This window comes from Aedes aegypti, chromosome 3, assembly GCF_002204515.2.
Source record: "Aedes aegypti strain LVP_AGWG chromosome 3, AaegL5.0 Primary Assembly, whole genome shotgun sequence".
In the NCBI taxonomy this organism is placed as follows: domain Eukaryota; kingdom Metazoa; phylum Arthropoda; class Insecta; order Diptera; family Culicidae; genus Aedes; species Aedes aegypti.
Window position 1 is genome coordinate 97,360,951 of NC_035109.1, and position 14,673 is coordinate 97,375,623.

At 36.0% G+C, this 14,673-nt stretch overlaps 1 protein-coding gene across 1 annotated transcript in view; it reads right to left on the reverse strand.

Annotated features, from left to right (window-relative positions):
- The window catches only part of LOC5576337 (protein ultraspiracle), a 130,567-nt gene extending 121,830 nt beyond the window's left edge, over positions 1–8,737 (reverse strand). The window contains exon 1 of the mRNA XM_011494873.2: positions 8,026–8,737. Coding sequence (XP_011493175.2) covers positions 8,026–8,044 — 19 coding nt within the window. The 5' untranslated portion in view covers positions 8,045–8,737. The remainder of the gene's footprint in view (positions 1–8,025) is intronic.
- Positions 8,738–14,673: the final 5,936 nt, after the last annotated feature.

Here is a 14,673-nt window from a genome sequence, read left to right on the forward strand (position 1 = left end):
TGTTGCTGCGCACGAAACACATTTGCTGGTTTGGGAAGTTGTCAAAATGCGTTGCATTGTCATTCAATGCAAGGAATCCTCAAGTAGACTTGTTTAATGTTACAGATATGCTGTATTTAAAAAGAATAAACACATCTTAATGAAAAAAGAGAACACCCGGCACCGTATAATGTCGAAAAAGTGGGCTTGCAATTTCATTTACTATCGTTCTTGCTTGACCCAATCTCACCCCCATTACTAATGTTTTGGACACCGTACCGAAAAAAATGAAATTTTTGTGGAAGAATCAATTAGATTCCGGAAAATACGTGTGAAGTGCAATGAAAAGACTTCCAACCTTCTACTAATATAACGATAGAGGTTAAAGTTCATGCGTGGTACTTTGCACAGGAGAAATTAAATGTTGTAAATTTTATCTAGTTTCAACATACAAGTTTATTGATATAGTAAACAAAAACTACTATTTCTAAGAATGTATATTGTGATGAATTATGTGTAATAATATGTTTCCTAACATGTGAATTATTAATTTGAGTAATATCAACGTTATTAGCTGAAATATTTCATAAAACATATTTTTCCGTTTTGACCCAATCTCACCCCCTAGACACATTGTCACCCCCATCGACGGTATACGATATACTAATGCAAAATATGCTATTTGGCGAAGAATTACGAACTATTAAAGTGCTCTTAGAACACAAAGCTGAAAATGAGGCGTTGTCCAATTTGGTACGTAATGCCAGTAAAAGAGAGAAAAGGATAAAAATGCCATTTTTAGCATCCAGGTTTTGAATTTTAAGTAGCTGTACGGATTTCGAATCACAGGTGTACGGATTTTGATTCAACCTTTTTCAGGTGTACGGATTTCGATTCAAGGGAAGTCATTTTAATTCCTATTTTTTAATGATTTCTACTCAACTTTTAGATCTTGATGTGATTATTTACATCTAAAAAGATGTTAAGGTAACAGAAAAAAAGGCTGATCGATTCTCTATACAAACCCACATATTTTAATCATAGGCTTTTATTTGGCTTCGTGCTTAGGTGTACGGATTTCGGTCCCACACGGTAACAATGAATTTATATGAAAATGGTGTGATGTGAAAAGTGATGTAATGGAAAGTATACCTGAAGTGTATTACTGTGTATTATTGTATTATTGTTATTGTGTGAAAGTTGATGAGTGATAATCGGTGATAAACGTGATAGTGTCGAAAATAAAAGTGACCTTAGAAATGAAATGGGGAATGAGGACCTTTTAATAAAACTATTTCGTTCTTCACTTTAACCACTCTAGTAGCATTTCAGGCCTTATCATAGTTTGATAGTAGTCTAAACTACTAGACTGCAAAACTACGATAAGGGCTGATTGCTGCTAGGGTACACAGTGACCATTTGAGCAACATTGCTTAGGAACGTCTGTGTGATGAACGTAATAGAGGCTTATAAAAGCAAATGTTGTTTACATTGTATGTTCTGACAGCTTGAGTTGTCTTCGTGCTTTGAGTACCATCTCTTTCAATTTCAAAACTCATCATATTTTATTCATGATGAAAAAAATATTATTTAATTTGCATAGTCAAGGATTTATCATTAAATTTGTGTGGATCCCTGCTCATTGTAGAATATACGGTAATGAGCAGGCTGATTCATTGGCTAAACTTGGTGTTGTTCGGGGTATAACTTATGATCGTGATATTTTTCCTTCTGAACATTATACTAAATGAAAAAAAACATTCCCTTGATAATTAGCAATCTTGTTGGAACTCCAGTAATAAAGGAAGATGGTGTCATTCAATTTGCCCAAAAGTTAGTCATTTTCCTTGGTTTAAAAATATACCAGGAACCAGAAACTTTATTTGTTCATTTTCGCGATTGATTTCAAATCATTACATTTGTAACAATCATTTATATCGTATTAATATTGTGGATTCAAATTTATGTGAATGTGGTGAATCTTATGAAGACATTGATCATATTGTACTTCAATGTTCTAGGTTCATTTTACCGAGGAATAAACTATTTAATAATATAATAAATTATGGTCATTCAATTCCTGTATCTATTCGAGATATACTGGGTACAAGATGTTATCATATACTTAAACTCGTATTTAGTTTTTTGAATGAAATCTCATATTTTGTTTGATACTCGTGCTTTGTGTGTGTTTTTTATTTTTATTTGCAGATGAAGATGGATTCTTTTTTGACAGACCCTCTCCCTCATCCTGTTTTGGAAGTCAACCCATACTTCATTTAACAATGGATCCATGTTTCAGTTTGTGGCTCTGCTATGGTCATATTTTTGCCGTATGAGCCTTTAGTTTTAAGTTCTTTTTTAATTTGTTTTGTAACGTTATATGAAAAGATGAAGAGGTTTTGTGCCTCTTTGAAAAAGATTTCATAACGAAATCACTCAAAGGGGTTTTTCCCTCTTCCAAAATTTTTTGTTAAAATAAATAAATAAATAAAAAAGCAGGGAAGGAGCTTAGGGCAGATTAAGAGTGCCAGTACTACCTCTATCGCTACCGACAAAAAAAAACTTTTGCTCAGGCACTTTTATTAGAACGTCGTTTCCAATAATCCAATGGTGAACGCAGCTGTGGTAATGGAAGGATTTAACTTTAAAATATAGTGCCTAAAAGATGAAGATAAACTATTAAACTAATCGTCTTCTATATTGCTTCAACAATTCTCTGGAAAAACTTAATTTAATGACAAAACTCGAGATTCTTTTCAGATCCATGGTTAGGAAAAGCGGTCTTCTAAGTTCTAGTTTCCTGATATAGAACAGTCTTGCTAAGTACTAAAAAAATAATCAATCGACTATAGTATTGCAAAAATTCGAACGGCTTTCTCTATGAAATACGTCATTATAAAAAAAAATGACTGAACAAATCTTTCCACTTAGAATCAATGTCATTGAAGTTAATGTGAGCGACTACTTGATTTTAAAAAATAATACAAAAATGATCAAAACAATCCAGAAAAACACGTTAGTAAAAAGAGCATTTTCAAAATTGTAAGCTTGGGCTAAGTCTACTCTTCAGTACTCTTTTGAAGAGTACGAAAAAATGTACTCTTTCCAGTTAGAGAAAATATGGTAACCCTTGTTGTGAAGCATTGCATTTGCCACCGAAAAGTGAATCTTGTAGGAGACTGAAGAAGCCTAAGGTAACTTTACTCTTAAATATTCACTATAAAAATGACTATGGAAAGTAAGACGCTGAGATCGATCATTAGGGTTCACTTACTAGGTTCAAGAAATTGTTGAACAGACAAGGAAAGTTACCTTTTTTTTTAGAATATATGAACGTAATGACCAATAAATACTTTTAACAAGAAATGAAATTAACTAGAACTACTACTAAACAGCCTAATTTTGTTAAGACTTCACGACAATTCACATTTAAGCCTCTAATCTAACGTAAAAAATTAGATTGGCACTTAAATGACAAATTATTCAAAACCATTTTGACTAGACAGTATTAGTAATGACACTACTACACTACTATTTCAAACAAATTCTGATGGAGCTGCTGATTTTCACAATGCTTCCTTTTTTCAGAAGCAAGGAAATATGGGTATTTTTCAAAAACTATCACCTCACAATACGAATAAAAAACAGTGTTCATGTGGGCACCATAGCCTAGTCCATCTGAGTATTGACTGTTTAACGATAAACTTGCGACGACGCGCCAACATATTTCATATAACGGAGGATATTAGAACTAATTTGGAGGTGATGATTTGGAGGTTATTTGACAATTTGGAGGTTAAAATCCCCTCCAAACACTAGCGATTTTGCGGTGAGATGTTGACGCTTGATGACGAATTGGTCCTGGTAGAGGGGAAACTTGGCAAAAGCCAGACCGAGGGTTCAGCCTTGACTAGTTAAGCTGTCAGGCAGCTCCAACTGTATACCATACAAAAAAAAAACTGTAGTCTATTATACTGGTCTTGTTCTTCTAGAAATTAAAAAAGCATTCGACAGTGTTTGGCATGAAGGCTTAATTGTAAAATGAAAAAAAAACTCAAATTTTAAACATACATTGTTATAATAATCCAAAGTTATCTATCGAATCGTACACTTCAAGTTGATTTGATTTGATTTACTTCAGGTTAATTATCAGAACTCCAAGTCAGGAAGACTTCCTGTAAGAGCTTGTGTTCCTCAAGGTAACAATTTGGGACCAATATTAAACAATATTATCACATCTGACTTACCTGAGTTACCTCAGGGATGTCCAAAATCTCCGGTAAGTTAGGTTCAGTTAATTGAAAGCGTTTTTTGTCTTATAAGCAGGATAAATTAACTCACCTGTAAAAATGTTGAACTGCTACGGTAAATGAAATGTTGGCTTAATTTAGTTGCGCCAAATTAGAATGATAGTGTTGCCTAACAGAACATCTTGATATAAGAAATGAGTGTAATGTTTGAAATGATACTACAGTCATCCCTCCATGAGTCGATGTTCCATTACTCGATATCGACTCATGGAATCATACTAAAAACATAAAATTATGGTTACTATGATGGTCCCTTCAAACAGCTTTCCAACGAATAGCTGTTCCATGAGTCGATGGTCCCTTCAATATCGACTCATGGAGGTTTGACTGTATGTAATTAAGAAATTAAAAAAAGACCCATTCCTTGCAAATTTGACCTCTACTTTTGCCAATAAAGTCGACTTTCCATAACTCGATATTCAAGGGAACATCGCCTTATAGAATTATCTAGTTATAGAATATACCGACGCAAAAAATCCCAAAATCGAAGGAACAATTTTCTGTATTTCCAATACATATATGATTTCTTGTGTGAGAAAGCAATAATATATTGTTGATCTTATTTTACAAACTGTTATTTTAAAACTTTTTTTTTTTTTTGTATGGTATTCAGTTGGAGCTGCCTGACAGCTTAACTTGTCAAGGCTGAACCCTCGGTCTGGCTTTTGCCAAGTTTCCCCTCTACCAGGACCAATACTCAGACGGACTAGGCAATGGCGCCCACATGAACACTGTTTTTTTATTAGTAATTGTGACGTGGTAGTTTTTGAAAAGTGCCCATATTCCCTTGCTTCTGAGAAAAGGAAGCATTGTGAAAATCAGCAGCACCATCAGAATTTGTTTGAAATAGTTGTGTAGTAGTGTCATTACTAATACTGTCTAGTCGAAATGGTTTTGAATAATTTGTCATTCAAGTGCTATTCTGATTACTCCTGTCTTTTACGTAAGATTAGAGTCTTAAATGTCAATTGTCGTCAAGTTTTAACAAAATTAGGCTGTTTAGTAGTAGTTCTAGTTAATTTTATTTTTTGTTGTTAAAAGTGTTTATTGGTCATTACGTTCATATATCCTTAAAGAAAAAAGTCGCTTTCCTTGTCTGTTCAACAATTTTTCGAAACTAGCAAGTGTACCCTAATGATCGATCTCAGCGTCTTACTTTCCATAGTCATTTTATAGTGAATATTGAAGAGTAAAGTTGCCTTAGGCTTCTATTACAGTCTCCTACAAGATTCACTTTTCGGTGGCAAATGCAATGCTTCACAACGCCTACTTTCTACTTGTAAATTCTGCGAAAATGAAGCTGGAATTAGATTATTTATACCGCTGTTACAAAAGAGGTATTTCTTATTATGGCAATGTAAAAACCATATTAAAATAAGATTGTCACCACTTATTTCTACACAGTGAATCTACTAGTCATTTTCCTAGGAGTTCCTAAGTATTCCCTACGTCGTATATGATAACGATGTGTCTAGCTAGCTAGCGGATCATTCTGGTTAGCAAAAGGCAAACTGAACGTCACCAATAGTATTAATGTCCACTTCGAATACCATGACCCCACAGTTATGGATCAAATAGTGTGGAGTCCAACCTATAAAATTCAATAAAATGACATGAAAAACGTAAAATTGTAATTTAAAAGCACGAATCGAATCGTTTCAAATTGGAACTTCGGTTAGTAAACTGTTTTGGGTGTAATATTTACATAGGATTGCATAAAAATTATAAATTGTGTCGGTTCCTGAAAACCATATTATGGATCAATTTTCATATTATGGATCAAATTGTGACTTATTACGGATCAGTGCACAAAATCAAGAGATTTTCAACTCAATGCATCTGTATTGCATGGTATGGCGAAAGTGAACAATGTTTCATATATTACTGCAAAAATAGCAGTGTTAGAGCTGGAAACAAGGGCAAAATGCCCTTTTTATTGTGATACTGCATTGTAGTAACTGAGACATGAACTGTTTCCGCTCCACACCAAGTTTTCCACCCATTTTTGTTTGCTAAAATATGAAATTTACAAACCTTGATGTTTTATTAGTTTTATCCTTAGTGCTGTTGTCTAAAAATGTCGAATCCAATGCATAAAATAGCAGAAATCTACATTCTTTGGAAGTGATCCATAACCGTGGTAAACAATCATTTCCTGGGCCATATTATGGATCACTAGTTAGAAGTGCTAATATTCGGTATTTTGAATAAAAATTCAAGTAAAATGTTTTTCAAAGATGAATTCATACTAAATCGAAGCGAACGAGCATAAAACATGCTATAACATTTGAAATTTACAACCTGTGGGAGCTTATGAATGCTGGCGGTACTTCTTACAGAAAACGACCATATAATGATAGCTGTGTGGTACCAACTAAACATTTGTCAAAAACACCTTTATTTAGCGGTTGAATGTTGTGCTTAACATTACAAATGGTAGAAGACAAATAGTATAACATGGGAAAAATATGTTTTACGTCAGGCATGGTAGATTAATTATTTGAAATGGGCATCAATTCTATCAATGACGCAGAATGTCCGTTGGATCACATCCGAGATATTATTGCGTCTATGCCATATGAATTATGACGCGGCTTTAAGCAAAAAGTGCCAAAATGTGATACCACCACTACAGGTTACGCCTTTGGTTTCCATCATATGGGCTAATGGATTATGCCCTCCCATCGCGGCAAGGTCGCATAACCAAGGGGAGGGAATAATATATTGTTGATCTTATTTTACAAACTGTTATTTTAAAACTTATTTCGAAAAAAGTTCGAAGAATCTCATTATTTTTACTGACAATATTTTTTTTTTAATTTTTGTTATTCGACATTTATTACAATTTGCAAGTATTTATTCACTTCCAAACAAGAATTAGTTCAAGTTTCTCCGAATAAGAAGGATTTCAAAATGGATATTATGGATAGTTATGGAGGGAAATTTTCCTCTCATGTGACATCGACTAGTGGAGATATCGAGTTATAGAAACATCGACTTATGGAGAGCTCGATGTATGGAAATTTGAATGGACCGAAAAATCCATCGAGTTATAGAGTATATCGAGTTATAGAATATCGAGTTGTGGAGAGTCGACTGTACTTAGACGGATTATGCTATGTCGCCCTCTTTAACACGATGGTTGAGAATTGTGCGTAAGTAGATCTAAACTGTTTCCATCTCGCTGTCTTACTTACACTAAATTATGGACTAAAAGTTCACTAGTCTATAATTTATTATTGTATATTTCGTTAATTACTTATTAAAAATAACATTGATTGATTGAACTGTGTTTTTATTAAAGACACTAGGAACTTATAATACGCTTTAAAATATAAAAATATGACTAAGTTAGAAAACTACATTCAATTGGATCCATCAATGACTCATAATGTGTAGCCCAATAATATGCCAATATGTAGGTGGTAGCTATCACCTTTATCCGAACCCATCAAACCTCCAAAACGCCACAAGCTAAAACTCGTCGCATTTCGCTTCCGAGAGACGAACGAGGTCAAACCCGTGTCTTCTTCGCGGCATCTTGTTATGCTTCATTCTACATACTACTAAGCTCTGTTTTGTCGGCCGCTTCTGCTCTTCAACGCGAAGAAACGCAAGCCGACATACCTCTAGACTAGTGCGAGTACACAAAAATTGGTGTCACCCAAAACCCAACCATGTCTCTCTGGATGCCTTAAAATAGAATCCCACTCGGGACATCCGGAAAACTCACCTCGATCGCTGGGATCCATCCTCTGCTGGTGGCTCCGGCTGTCGTTACGCAAACAATTCCTGGCTGGTATCCAACTGGAACTTGCGATGGGAGAAAAATTTTCCTCTCAAGACCAAGCAAAAAAGCTAACGGGAATCGGTCCCGGACTTCTTTTTTATCAGACCACACAGAACACTTATCGCAACGGAAGGCAAGCACTGTCGTTCAGAACGACCGGTCTTCACACATTGAGCAAACACCTCAGCTCCGAATTTGTGTTGGGAGATATCGAACCACTGATAAATTATTATTGGATCACAAAATATTTTCGCGACGGCACACAAAAATCAACAAAACGTCGTCGTCTTCCGTCCGCGACCCGACCGACAATCATTCGAACATGGCGTCCACGGATTTGTGCTGTCAGTCGTTTGACGTTCCTCCACGAAAAATGCTGTCACTTCCTCAGCACCTCTTGTGAGAAGCACGAAGAAGATGGGTTCGATGAACTTCCAGAAGATCACGAAAGTTGCACAAAATAACACAAGTTTCTAACACAATTCACGGGGTTTTCTTTCCCAAATACAACGGTACAATGTAATAAACATAATAAATTAATAAAAAACAATTACGGCAACGATAGAGGGGAAATTGCAACATCAACAATCGAAACAAAAGTTTTCCGAAATTCGCGACGGCGATCCGCGAGTTTACTTCGAGCAAGCAGCAGAAAAAGCTGAAAAGTGTACTTAGGGGTGCTCAAGAGGCTTGCCGATATACATACACGGAACATAATATGCATACAACATTTTTGGATATGAGCCATTTTACGAGTTTGGGTGACTAAAAATGTCGAATGCCAAAATGTCGAAAGCTAAAATGTCAGAAGGACAAAACGTCGAAGGAACGAAACGTCGAAAGGATAAAACGTCGAAAGACAAAATGTCGAATGCGAAAACATCGAATGTCGTAACGTCGAAAAGGGCAAAAGTATCTGAATGTCTGACAAAATGTCAACTTTTTCGATTAACCTCTCTACTAGCAGGACCATTTATTTTAAAATAACAAAAAATTTAAATCGTATTTTTTCTGAGATTATCTAAAAAAAATTATTTGTGTATCATTTTTTCACAATTTCTCAAAAGACTTTTGAACTCGATTTTGATTATTGATAATCTTTCCGTAGATTTTTCGAAATTTTCCGAAATCATTTTTTTTTTTTTCAGTTTGCTCGCTTTTGCTCCAGTTCGGTTATTCGCTTCTCGAAACAATAATTTGATGGAAGTCGGTAATGAAAAAATAGTAAAAAGTAATCATATAGTAGTTTGAAAATTTCTTGAGGACACCTCAACCGATTTGTATGATTTATGAAGAGAAGCTCTTGGCATTGTATAGCCCACATCTAATTTTCGTTTTTTTTTTATAAATAGGTCATTGAAGGTAGTTTTTGTCAGTGCTCACCGCATCAAAACAAAGGCGCTGTTCTGTCAAACACACAAGGTTACGGTGGCGCTATCTATGTTTTCCATAGCGGCCGTTTTGGTTATTTTAATGATCCATTGACTAAAGCAAAATGTCGGCCAAAGAAATTTCAATCCCCCGGAAAATTCGGATTATCTTAAAACCCAGCAATGATGCAGATTTTGAGAAAAAAAAAGTTTTTAAATAACTTGTATAAAGATGGTGCAAAATATGGAGAAACAAAAAAAGTTATCAGGATTTGAATATTGTTGGGCTCATTCGCAAATTTCATAACGCTGGAGGGGGTGGATGGGTGTCCCAGGGATGTTACAGCTCATACAAAATTCGAACAACATTCATACAAAATGCGTTACGTGGGGGTGGGTGGGTATCACAAATTATCATTTACGGCATTATGAAATTTGTGAATAAACCCTTTTATGGTAAAAAATGAGATTGCTGGGGTTAATAAGGAATTCGTAGATCATTGATAAAATGTGACGTCAAATTCAAACGCTAAACAAAGTTTTGAACAGTTAGGACAGTGCAAATACATTGTTTTCAAAAGATATCTACGGGATACCGTAATTCATAACTGGTCTTGCAAAGGAAAATAAAAAAATAGCTAAGTCTTGTCAGAATTGTTAAAGAATTTTTATCTATTTTTGAAATGCTAAAACAATTATTGGAGTCTCTGATCAAAGTGCTAATTTTGAGATATTTTACACAAAAAAATCAATGAATAGAAGTCAGTTCAAAAGTGCATATAAAATGTGCTGGATATCCTAATGAAATCTCTGTATTTCCGAGAAGCAAATCAATAAATCGCTATAGCCCTATAGGCTATAGCCCACCTAAAACGAATGCAAACGTCATTTTCTGACATAAGACCCAATTTATCAATGTTGGTAGCTCTGAATTTCTTTTGTTCTATGTTATTTGACAACTTGAAACTCAGCCTGATTAGTGAAAGTCTTTCACTAAGTGGGCTACAGGTTTAGTGCAACGAACTAAATTTGACAGTGCATACCACGAGAAAGCGCAAAATAGGTACAAGAAAAGTTTGGCCGCCACAGACGTGTCTCCTGATGCCGGATGATTCTACAGCAGGAGATTCTCGATTGATACATTCCCGCATGCGCCTCAGTTTGTTTTCATTTGATTTTGACGACAAGTCAGTAAAATAATCAAACTACTGAATAATTGGTAATTCTTTTTACTGAGTTTTCGGCCAGTTCGGTAAAGTTGCAATATTAGCAAAGACAAATTAATATTAGGGTCGAAATGAGTCTGAACTTCATATGCACATCATAATCATACACAGTATAAAAATGTACCGAACAAGCAAATCGTGTGTAGACCGCGTGTGTAGCGAACCCCACCCGTTAGTTGAGAGGACTAACAGCTGGTGAAAAATGATTTAGACTTAGCTGCCGTAAAATTTTATTTGTGTTAAGGTAACCCGGGAGACCGTGTTCTTCTTCTTCTTGGCATTAAAGTCCTCACTGGGACAGAGCCTGCTTCTCAGCTTAGTGTTCTTATGAGCACTTCTACAGTTATTAACTGAGAGCTTCAAAGTAGCCATTTTGCATTCGTATATCGTGTAGCAGGTACGATTATACTCTATGCCCATGGAAGTCAAGGAAATTTCCATAACGAAAAGATCCTGGACCGACCGGGAATCGAACCCAGACCCCTTCAGCATGGCTTTGCTTTGTAGTCGCGGATTCCAACCACTCGGCTAACGAGACCTATATTTTGTCTCTCTCTAACAATTATCATCAAAATCAAGGCGGGTTCAGCTCCTCCATGCTCACTTTGTGGAGAAAACCTGGAACGGTAGATGAGGAAGAGATGGCCGTTTTGTTTACAAACATCTGAGACAGGTAGTCGGACAATTGACTTCTGATTGATTTGAGAAACAGTGTTATTAAGAATTATTCTAATACGGTCGCACCTGCTCCATGTGTGCTCTATACTTCTTTCTCTCTTTTCAACAATTTCGTCCACACTTATGGCTGCACGGTTAGTTTCAATTTCAGCATCTCGCGAGCCAGGCTGACTTCTGATTGGTTGGAAAAAAAGTTGTGTCAGAAATTATTCTAATGCAGCCGCATCTGCGCGTAGCGTACTCTACTTTTATCTCTCTTTTTAACTATTTCGTTCGCACTATTGGCAGCACGGTTAGTTTCAGTTTGAGCGTTATCCAGGCCAGGCAGTAATGTTTGTAAACAAAACGGCCAGCAAGTTAAAGATGGCCTCCTAGCCACTTTCACCAAGTTATATAACCTTACACTGGCTACAGAGTACAATAAACCAGCCTTGACTAAAACTTTGCAAAAGCAATCTTCGAGTTTTAGTGAATTGATGAAGCTGAAAAATAGACCAATCCAATTGCCTGCGTAGTAGTGCAATGTTGACAAAATTTTCTTTGTTTGCTGTGAGAACTGTAACAACATTGCTTTTATTTGCTGTGAGAAAGCAAACATAAACATAATGGCTGCCGAGCATTCACTTCCTTGAAGGACAGACGTTGACCGAAAGCTCAAATGACGTCAAACAAACATTGATACATTTTTATGCTTAGGAAATCGACTTGTGTAAGATAGGTCGTGCGTTGGTGTTTGTGGCAGTTTACTTGTAGACCTCTATATATCCAGCTTTTTACGCTAGCTATAAAAATGCGAGGGGTTATTCAATTTTGGCATTTCATGTCTACAGATTTTATAGTTCGTTCTTAGTAGGCAGTGATGTTAGATTGTTTATTCGCTTGTCAATAATTTTCACTTCATTTGTTTTCAGCTGTTTTGTATATCAAAATTGGAAAGATTAATGTATTTTGCAGTGATTACATTCTTTTTTATCTTTTTAGGCACCAGAAGACAGCAAAACTGTATGAACAAACAGTTACGGGCTAGACCAATACGGATTGGAAATAAATTTGAAAATCTAAGATTAATCATAGTTTTGTTCATGAGAGTTGGCTGGGATTATTTGAGAAGAACTATTCCTTGCCAAGGTGTACATTTTGTGAAAATGGGGCTGGCTCAAATTTGTGTTCAATTTATTAGCATATAAGAAAAGAGCCGGTATGAGACGTTCACATTTTTGTCGAAATGTATATAGTTAACGACAAGAGTCTTCTAATAAGATATGTATAATGCTTTCACTATGCTGATGTGAAGCATATACGGGTATGGAGTTGTCCAAATATTTCTCATCATTTGTGAGCGACATTTTATGTATTTGATATATGTTAAACGAGTGAGATAGAAGTAACACTATTTTATTGATTTCCTGGAACGGCAGTTAACGTAATTCCACAAAAAAGCAATGGTTCAAAATAGATAACTATCCAAAAATAACAATGATTATTCTGTTCGGTCACACCGCAACGATATCCCCTATTCATTATATGCTAGGCGCACTCAGCCACAGTAGCAGCGCAGCAGTGTATTCGATTTTCTCTGCTTTCTCCCCCAGCTAGCAGCAAGCAGCCCAATTGCTTTGATGCTCTTGCATTGGGCTGCGTGATGCTAGCCTGTTGGCGTTCACACCTTTGTAATGCAATATCTATCTGTACTATCTCTAGCATATAAAAGAGGCACCGTGTCTGTATGTAAACGAGTTGTAAGTTGTCAACTGTAACAGAAGCGTATCCCCACAGGGCAGCAGCACTGCCCCTCGGTTGTGGGTAACAAATCAGTTAGCGTGAAAGTCGTCGTTCGTCATTTCGTCTGCCCCTTCGGAACCACAAATTCAAATCACAACGAGGGCCTGGTCAACCCTGGATGAAACACATTCCTTGCGCTGTTAAATTTAAATAGAATGTCCACTAATCTTTCTTCGTTGTCATCAGTTTGCTCAATTGCTTCCGTATGCATTTCGTGGCTAAGTCTAGTAGGACTAGTATCTCCCATTTTTCTTCAGTATTAATTGGAATCATTACCTCGGCGACTTATTTTAACAAACCTTAAATAGTCAGAGCTTTAATATTAAAAAGAAAGTTATGGAATTTACCGATTTTTATTTTTTCTGAACAAGAACGCAAATTTTTGACATTCTTTTGTCAACATAATAAATTTTCACCCTTGAATAGCTTACTACGATCAAACCATAAAAATTATAGTATAGGCAAGAAATGTCAGAAAGGGGTAATTCAAAGTTAATGGCAAGCTAGCGTAAAAAGCTGGATAGATTAGGGCCGTAAAGCCCTGTCCCAATTTTAGTGCCAAACGCTTAAGATTTGTTTAAACACATGTTTATTCATTTTTTTTTTAATATTTTTGGTTTCTTCAAGTCCAAAAATCATTTTTCTAAATTGTTTTAGATTTTGTCACATCCCTTGGCTTAAAGGGCTTATTCATAAAGTTCATTTCGCTGAAGGGGGTGGATGGGTGTCTTCTTGATGTTACGGCTCATACAAATGTTGTGAAATATTCATACAAAAAGCGTTACGAAGGGGTGGGTGGGTATCAAAAATGGCCATTTTTAGCGTCATGAAGTATGTGAATGAAGCCAAACTCAAATTTTGGGTGTATTTTGTTTTCCATGTCCCTTCCGAAATTCCAGATAGAAACAACATCAGTGTTAAAACTAAAACCCCTAAGCGAACGTCAAACACAATCAAAAATGTCAAGGTTCATTTATGGACCCAACACAGACAAACAGACGTCACACTCTCATCATTGTCCATCGACCACCTTTTTAACGATCGATTCAAAAATATGGTAGGTGGCCAATCCACCATTCGCAGCGCTCACATCGTTTTTGTTCGCGTTTGACGTTTACACACTAACGCCATCTGTTGGTTCATCGGCCAAACACACTAATTTTAGCATTGGGCGTACATGTCCTCGTGACCAAACGTCAAATCGACTGATCCCTACCTGAAAGCGAGCCTTATTGCGGCAGCCATTATCGCTCGTAAAAACCTGGATAGTAATATATCGCATTGAAATATGGAGTATAACTTGGGATTTGCTTCTTTCTCGTTGTTCTGATATTTGATGATTTGTCTCACCATGAATGAATGCAGCACGTCGTACTGGTTACGAACTTGTAAACCAGCCGAGGGTAACTGCAAAATATTGACATTTAAGGTCTTAAAATAAGAATTTTCTTAATGTGTCCATTATGTCCCTAATCCCCTTAAATCTGTTTTATTTGATTATTTTTTAAAGATTGTGGACATCCCTAGTCTAACTA